The sequence below is a fragment of the Monoraphidium neglectum genome (assembly GCF_000611645.1).
Source record: "Monoraphidium neglectum strain SAG 48.87 unplaced genomic scaffold scaffold01887, whole genome shotgun sequence".
NCBI classification, from domain to species: Eukaryota; Viridiplantae; Chlorophyta; class Chlorophyceae; order Sphaeropleales; family Selenastraceae; genus Monoraphidium; species Monoraphidium neglectum.
In genome coordinates, this window is record NW_014011741.1 from 4,705 (window position 1) to 12,923 (window position 8,219).

Genomic DNA, 8,219 nt, shown 5'->3' on the forward strand with positions numbered 1-8,219 from the left:
GTGCGCGATTGTGGGGGTTGGGTGGTGGTGCTTATGGTGGTCGGGTAGTGTTTGTGGGATGGTGGGGGAGGGGACGAAGAAGGTGGTGGTAGTTGTGGCTGTAGGGTTGGGAGTGGGGGCCGATTTTGGAGCGACTGGGATGTCTTGAGGCCAGGGGATGGTGGGGTGGAAGAAGGGTGGGCTTGCTTGCATATTGGTGGTTGGGATGCCCCACTGTGAAAAAAAGGAGCGGCAGGCAAAAGTCTCTCAACCCGGGGAGGCACCCCTGACGCTGCTGCGGCTGCTCGGTTGCGGTCGGCGCCCGGGGCGCCACAGGGCTTGCTCACGGACACACCAGGCTCCCCACCACCGAACAACAACAGCCTGCATGCTGAGTCACCACAGGGCAGCACTCCCAGCCCACTCGCAGCCCCCACTTTCTCTGCTCCCATGTATACATGGCATTCCTGCTCCTTTGCTCCACTCTCGCTCCAACACACACACACACACACACACACATGCGGGCGCACACCCACACGCATCGACATATGCTTTATGCACACGCGCATGCGCGTGTGCACAACTCTCCCGCCCCCCACCTGAATCAGGGGGTCTGTGTGCCGCAGCGCCGCCAGCAGCGCCTTTGTGGGGTCCCCGCCGCCCTCCCCTCCAAACGCCACCGGCTCAGTGAACACCACCTCCAGCACGTGAGCACCGCACGTCCACACAAACGCGCACAGCACGCCCGCACGCCATGCAGCGGCTACCAGCGCTAGCGGCGGCGGCGGGAAGGGCGCGGCGCCGCCGCGGGCGCCGCGCCAGAGGCTCGACAGCGCGAGGGGAGCCGCGAGGAGCAGCAGGGCTGCTGTGGGCAGAACGAGCGCGGAGCGCGCGGCTGCGGGGGGTGATGGAGCGTTAGGGCAGGAGGAGGGGCCGCGTTTTAAAACCCGTGACACTGGGCATCACACTTGGCCATAACACCCATACACGGCATGCACACGGCCAAGGTGGCACCCTCAGTCCAAGCGCAGGATCGTCCAGTCTGCGGCCACGCCCACACACTCAGCCAAGCATCACTGCTCTGCCGCACCCCTTGCCATGCAAGCGCGTCATGCACGCCGACACGGCCCGCCCCTCACCCGCGCGCATGCGCTGTTTGACCCGGAAGTATCTGTGTCGTTGGACTATGGGGTAGGACAGCACGTTCTTGGCCCTTTTGAGGGGGGGTTCAGGGGACGAGAAGCGGGCAGGAGCGTGAGCCCGACCCCTCAGCATGTAAGCACAACAACCCAGCAGAGTGAGTGCCCTGCAGCAGCGGCGTGCGGCACGCTGGCCTACGCCTGGCCGCAGGCCCCTCCGCACAAGCGCCGCCTGCCGCCTGCTCACAAGCCACTTAATGGTCCCAGAGGGCCGGGCGCGGGCAGCTGCTCTAAAAGCTCACGCCCACAAAGCCGATCTTGCAGACACAACACGCCATGGCTGGCCGGGGCGCTGGCCCCGCCCCCACCTTACAAGGTAGATCACGGAATAAAGCAGCCCAAGGCAGGCGCCATAAGCCAGCAGCCACTGAGTGCCGCCGTTCACTGCGGCGGAGGGTTGGAGCGCGGTGGCATACATGCTGTGGGGGCTATGGGCGGGGGCGGGCCCGCAGCACAAGGCACAACTCCTCACCAGGATCAGTCGGGCACTGCATGGGCAGCTGCTGCACTCTGCATCACTGCAACGGAGCGCTGCTGCAGAGCCAGAGTGGGTGCGGCCGCCCAGGGCCCTGGTGCATGCGGAGCCAGGAGGCCGGCGGCAAGAAAACGCAGCCGTCGGTGGCAGCATGCGGGCATGGTGCTCACTGGTGCGAAGCTGCACTCACCCCCTTGGACGGCGCCGCCTGCAAGCGCCGCCACGCCGCATGCACCCGATATCGCCGCGGCGCCATACAGCGTGAGGGCGCCCGCAGCATCAGCCGCGCGCCGGCTGCGCAGCACGCAGCGCGACACGGCGAGCCCCGCCCACGTGCGCGCAGTCAGCCCCAGCCGCGGCGCGTGGACGGGCGGGACGTCTGATGAGGATAGTAGCCGTCGTTGCGCGTACAGGACAAGGAGGGACGTCGAGTAGAGCGCCGCCGCATGCAGCCATGCCGCTGGCGACAGCAGGCGCCATGCCATGGGCGAGTGCGGCGCGGCGGCCAGGTGCCACAGCGCGGTGCCGATCGCAAAGAGGCCCGTGTGCCAGCAGGCCGCGCCAGCAAACTTCCATGCCACCAGGTCCTTGAACGGGTCGTCCGGGGGCGGCATAGCTGCGTCAGATCCGCGATCTGCGCTTGATTTAACGCTGCGATATAATAAGACCAATCATCCACGATTTTAAGTTGCGCTAGCCTAGGAGAGGATGCACGTTGTGGCAGTACTGTAGGTACGTGAGCGCCCACATTTGGATGTGGAATTTGAGCGCAGCTGGAGTGCAGCTGCTGCAGGACAGCTCGGCCTTGGTGAATTGTCCTGCATAGAGCCAACACCTAACAGTATGATCTGCTGCATCATGTGGCTTGCTCATGTTCACGCTCACACAAACAGCTGACCAGTGGTCAACCTCTCTGGATACAGGGTGTGAAGCCTGATAACCCACAACAGCCCCTTGCTTGGGTCGTTCCTCTGTGCCTGCTTGGTGCCGCTAGCTCAGCACTAGCCCAAGCGTCATACAGTACCTCCAGTCTATGGAAGCGCTGGCTGCTGCCCGTAGGCGCCCGCAGCACCCCAATCGCGGCGTCTTGTTTGGTGCCTGTGCGTGAAAGCAACGCACGCTGGCGGTCGGCTCTTGAGTACAGAATTCGGCAGACTTGTGCGCGTTGAAGCCACCAACTGCAGGCACATGTGGCAACCACAGGCTACAGCCGCCTCCCGTTGACATCTGCCTCGCAGACCGCAGACCCTTATCACAACCTCTTGCATGCATGCGCTGCTGCTCTGATCAACAAGGCATGCACTGCAGAGGGTCTCTTGCACACACCATCTGCCAGCAGGTGCCCGTTTTGTACAGTTGATAGGTCCTTGACTGTGACTAGCAGGGTATTTGATTTCGATTTGGAGCCCAGATTGACCCCAGGGTGGCGATCAGATGGATGGCCTCGAGGCCGCTGCGCCCAGCCAGTGCACCCGTCCACCACGTAAAGACGTGTCAGCCTCTCCGAGCACAGGGCACGGGGTTGCTGGCTGTTAAGTTTCTAGGTTGCAAGCGAGCCTCTGATGAGGTCACAACGGTCCATTAAGGAGTACTGTGGGGGAAGAGTTGCTGGGCGAGCGCCCTGAGGCTGCCTCTGCACCAACTCTTCTGAAGAGTTGTGCACTGAGTCAGTTCGCCGCAGGCAGCCAGCTGCAGCCGGCATCATGCAAAGAAGCACACTAGTTCCGTATGGGGAGACGGCTTTAGTTGCTTGACCCTAGCTAGGCAGTTGCTGCAAATCCGACTGTGCCACGCGCTTTGCCTTCAGTCCCATCACACTCCTGCCACTCACCTTGCAATGCGGTGCAGGTACTGTAATGTGTGAATGTGCAGACCCGCACCTTGCCCTCTATTTGTTAGTATGCTGTGCTGCTGTAATTTGATAAACAGGTACCCACTGGGCAGCATACCGGGTGTTGCCGGACTTGGTTGTGACATTGATTGATCCATTGATGGCCACAGAGGGAGGGAGGGGTCGTGCGCGGGCCCGGCCGCTGCTGGCCGTGCGACCCGCTGGCGGTATCATAGTAATGGGGGCGGTGTGCGCCCGGCATCTGGCATGATTTCACATGAAATTCCTCCTCCTGGCTTGCGTACGTTCTTTGCGTTTGGCGCCAGCGCGGCAAAACTGACGAAGAGCTGGAACCGGTTGCAACCCCGACACGAATCACACGATTATCTTACACTTGTTGGCAGCCTAGATACAGAGGTCTGGAGCATGGGCAACCAATCGTTGTCACCAGGCTATCGAGGTTCAAGAACTGACCAGACTCACTTTTCCTCATGTAGAGCAGAGCGTTGGATACCAGTAACATCAATTGATTCGCGATATAGAGGCATCAAGACCATACATCACACTGCCCGACCAGGCCACACGCAATGATCATGGACGCTGTCCGCCACTCCAGGGCTCTCGGGGTCGCTTCTGGCCAAACGGTGAGGCCGGGTGCGATGTATCAATCCAGATGGGTGATGGCGGTGCGTTCCTTGTGGCTTGAAAACAACTCCGCCCCAAGGCAGGATCTGTGCGGGGCGCTACCTGCGCAGCGCCAGCCACAAGGCCTTGACTGGCGCACCGCTTGCTGCAGCGCGGCAACTGCGCAGACGCTTCAGACTCTCAATGTTTGTGTACAGTCCTAGATATTTGTGGTGCAGCTCGCTGCGTGGTGTCCGGCGCTCTCAACCACACCTGGTCTGGCCACAACAATGACGCCTTTGCCATGCGACCACCCTGCCGCGTAAACCGCACAGCTGGCGGCCCAGCGCACCACAGTCGTCCCGCGCGCCGCCGCCACGCGCTCCAACGGCGTGACCTACAACTTTGCTTACAACGCAAACGGCGTCGCCGTTGAGACGATGATTGCGCGCGTCAAGGCGCCCCCGCGCCCACCGGAGTTTGTGCAGTGGGCAGAGGCCCAGCCCGTGGGCCCGACGGTGGCCGGCGCGGCGGCTGCGGTAGCGGAGCTCAAGCGCGCGGCGGCGGTCGAGTCGGCGGCCTCGGTGGCGGACGCCAAGGCCGCCCTGCTGGAGCGCATCGCAGGGCTCAACAGGTGGGGGTGACAGGAACGCGTGGCGCAGCGCTCCGAGGCGCCGGCCGAGCGAACTCTGGCGGCTTCCGCTGCGTCCCAGAAGGCCGCCGCTACTCATTGGACAGCCGGGTGCTTGCTTCGTGTTGCTCCTGCGCACCGTGTTTGAGCCGACGGCCTCTTTCATTCGCACACACACGCACACGCAACTGCCAAACCCGCCGCACCTGAGCAGGGGCGCCCTGGCGACCAACGCCGACAAGGAAGCCGTGGCAGCCCTGGTCTCCGCCCTCGAGGCCGCAGGCCGACAGAGCAGCAGCGGCAGCAGCAGTGGGAGCAGCGGCGGCGGCAGCCCAGAGGGGAACGGCAGCGGCGCCACCAGCGCCGCTGCGGCCGCGCCCAGCGGCCTCCTTGACGGCCGCTGGGAGCTGCTCTACGCCAACACGGAGGCCTTCCGCAACTCCCCCTTCTTCGCCTCATTTTCAAATGTGGTCAGCGGCCTGGCAGACGTCGCCGGCCTCAGCGGGACCATCGACGTCCCGAACGGCGCGCTCGCGGACGCCATCTTCGCCTTCACCGACGCCATCCCCGGCGCCACGATCGGCGCCGCGTACCAGATCATCACGCCGGGCGCCCTGGTGTCCGAGGTGGACCTGTCTGTGTTCCCGGGCCTGAGGGGCACTGTCGTCACCCGCAGCCGCCTGGAGCGGCCGGCTACTGCCGGGGGCGCGGGCGGGGCGCCGCAGGTGCTGGAGCTGTTTGTTGAGAGCACGCGCGTTGAGCGCAGCAACTTCAGCCCGCTCCTGGACCAGGTGTCAGTGCCCGTGGAGCAGCTGGTGAGCGGTGCTGAGGGGCACGGGGTTGGGTGGTGTTGTGAGGGCGTTCCGGGTGCGGCGGCCTTGAGCGGCAGAGGAGGTCACGCGGGGTACATCACTGGCGTGGGTGGCGCGGTGTGCTGTGCAGTGGGGACTGCACAGGGGGCGCGTCGAGGGGTGTGTGGTAGCAGCCGCCAGCTGTTGCTCACCCCAGCAGCTGGAAAGACGCAGGTCTGTTGTTGGGTTCAATTCGTCGGTCCGCTTCCCTCTGCACATGCATCCACACCCACAACACACGCACACACTCATATGCGCGCGTGCGTGTACATGCACACACATTTGCGCGTGCACATGTACAAACACACACCCACACGCTTGTACAAAACACCCATGCATACGCAGATTGAGCGACTGCGCGGCAGCGAGGCGGCGCGTGTCACCTACGAGGTCACCTTCCTGGACCAGAACCTGCGCGTGACGCGCTGCGGCAGCCAGCTGCTGGTGCACCGCCGCGCATGACATGCGAATGGATGAGCCTGTACCACCATTAATGTTTCGCCGCAACGTCATACCGGCATCGTGGTTGCACCCGTTTCTGGGGCCTCGGCTGGTGCATTGAGGCCTGCATCCGCCGCTGGCTGCAGCTGCGAGGCCCCAGGGCTGTGTGGCTGCGGGTGGGCCGCATGATGTACGGGCTTGATGAGTTTTGTTATGCAGGCTGTGAGTGTTCCAGCTATTGACTGAGCTACTGTATTGCTTTCATTCCTGGCTGGCTGTGGTCAAATTATTTACACGCTTCGTCACAATTGTTTGGAGAAGCCACAGAAGCAGCTGGCAGAGCTTAAGGAACAAAACAGTTGTTTGCGGTTATCTGACCCTCTTTGCTTTCAGGGGGCTGTTGCACAACGGCCCCTTGAGTGGGCCGGTCAGGCACCCACCCACGCACTTTCAACGGTTGGTACAGTCGCTCACCGTTAGACCCTTATCACGCACTCAAAGGCCTCTCCATCTGATGCTCTGCACTGACTTTCACATTGTAACTCAACTCAGTCAACTTCATGTGGAGCAGTCTCTATTCCAAAGATGCAGTGGACGCCGCAACCGCCATTCGCTTGCACATGCGTCGTGTTGCTTTCGAGGCCAAGGGTGTGGGAGTCACAGAGCACCACATGCACGGATCACTCCTAGAGAAAAGGTGGTTGGGTGCAAACACTGCAATACTGCACATCACGTAGCTGTTGCTGCGTGCAAGTCTTGCTGGGTCGTGTCTGACACCCCCACACCTCAAATTCACATCCCCCTGCGGTGCGCTTCCGCTGTTGACCAACACCAGTGCGCACTGGCCGCAAGACATTGCGCTGCATTGCCACCAGGCACAGAATTTCAGCTGGCAGACGCTTTTTGACAGGGTTGCGCTGCTTGCCCAACAGGGAACAAGTCAGTCGGCCGCGCAAAGATCTGGTGAGACCGTCGACGTAATTCAGTATCACGTGCGAACAGCGAGGATACTCAAAAGCCCGACTGCAGCGAGGAAAGGACATGTGTGCCGCGTAGGAAACCCACGGGTGCCATCAGGAACGGCACGTCACTATCAAGCCGGCCGCCGTCTTCTGCGCTTGACCTCCACCCTGCAACTTCGCGCCGCCGCCGCTTGTCGCCCTCCCGCAGCCGACACAGGAGCAGCTGCAATAGCACCACCGGCCCGCAGGACAGCCCACCGCCGGCCATGCCGCCCGGCGCCGACCCCAACGCCCTGGTGCAGCAGCTAGTCGCCCTGTGCCCATGGAACGCCGCCGGCGACCCGGCGCAAGCCGACGCGCTCATCGACCAGATGCCCTGCGCGCGCGGCAGCCCCCACGCGGCCACGCGCCTCACCAGCTCCAACCTGCAGGCCCTGCGAGGCCTGGCGGCCGAGGCGGCGGCGAGCGTCTTCTCAAACCTGGAGCCGCAGACCTCCCCAGCCCAGTATGTCTGCAACCTGGCGGGCGCATACAGCCTCTGGGCGCTGCGCGCGCTCGAAGCCGTGACCAACGGGAGCCCCGTGCGGCAGGGCCAGGTGGCGGCGGACGGGCAGCTGCTGGCCGTGCTGGTGCGCACGATGACGAGGCGCGGCGCCCCAGGCATCTCGTGGCGCCGCTTCGCGGCAGCTGCCCTGCGCAACGCCGCGGCGTCGACGCTCGCGGCCGCAGCGACGGTGTCGGCGGCGAGCGGCGGCGGGGGCGTGCCGGCGACGGCGGTGGTGGCGGCTGAGTTGCTGGTGGATTTCGTGAGGCGAGGCAAGGCTTTGGAGGAGGATCACTGGGAGCTGGTGCTGCAGCTGCTGGCCCGCGTGCTGCCCTCACAGGCGGGTGGTGGGCTGTGCGCCGAGCGGAGGCGGCCGCGGTTTGCGAGCCGTGTACCATGCGTAGTGTGCCCTTGAGTGTATGTCCTTGTGCTGTATGGGCGTTTGCATTTGTGCGCAAAGGGGAGACGCGAATTGTACGTGCGGGTCAGGCAAATGTTGGGATCCGTGGTGGCAGGGGGGCGCGGCTTGGGGGCGTGGGGCTAGGTGACCGCTGGACACCAACATTCCTGCCTGCACGCTCTTGCCCGCAGCTCAACAGCTCCGCCCTTGTTACACACACACACACACACACACACACACACACACACACGCACACACACACACACACACGCACACACACAC

At 63.5% G+C, this 8,219-nt stretch overlaps 3 protein-coding genes across 3 annotated transcripts in view; 2 read left to right on the forward strand and 1 right to left on the reverse strand.

The window, feature by feature from the left end:
- MNEG_9299 (hypothetical protein) overlaps positions 1-2,267 on the reverse strand; it is a gene marked incomplete at both ends in the record, with an annotated part of 4,911 nt that extends 2,644 nt beyond the window's left edge. Inside the window, 4 exons of the mRNA XM_014042228.1 lie at positions 579-874; positions 1,119-1,192; positions 1,487-1,562; positions 1,844-2,267. Of these exons, the coding sequence (XP_013897682.1) occupies positions 579-874; positions 1,119-1,192; positions 1,487-1,562; positions 1,844-2,267 (870 nt within the window). The remainder of the gene's footprint in view (positions 1-578; positions 875-1,118; positions 1,193-1,486; positions 1,563-1,843) is intronic.
- A 1,897-nt stretch (positions 2,268-4,164) lies between these two features.
- Positions 4,165-6,052, forward strand: MNEG_9300 (hypothetical protein; the record flags this gene model as incomplete). The annotated part of the gene is made up of 4 exons (XM_014042229.1): positions 4,165-4,170; positions 4,444-4,742; positions 4,954-5,554; positions 5,936-6,052. The coding sequence occupies 4 exons, from the start codon at positions 4,165-4,167 to the stop codon at positions 6,050-6,052; spliced, it is 1,023 nt and encodes a 340-aa protein (XP_013897683.1).
- Positions 6,053-7,259: 1,207 nt separating this feature from the next.
- On the forward strand, positions 7,260-7,952 carry MNEG_9301 (hypothetical protein; the record flags this gene model as incomplete). The annotated part of the gene is made up of 1 exon (XM_014042230.1): positions 7,260-7,952. One exon carries the CDS (start codon positions 7,260-7,262, stop codon positions 7,950-7,952), a length of 693 nt encoding a protein of 230 aa, XP_013897684.1.
- Positions 7,953-8,219: the final 267 nt, after the last annotated feature.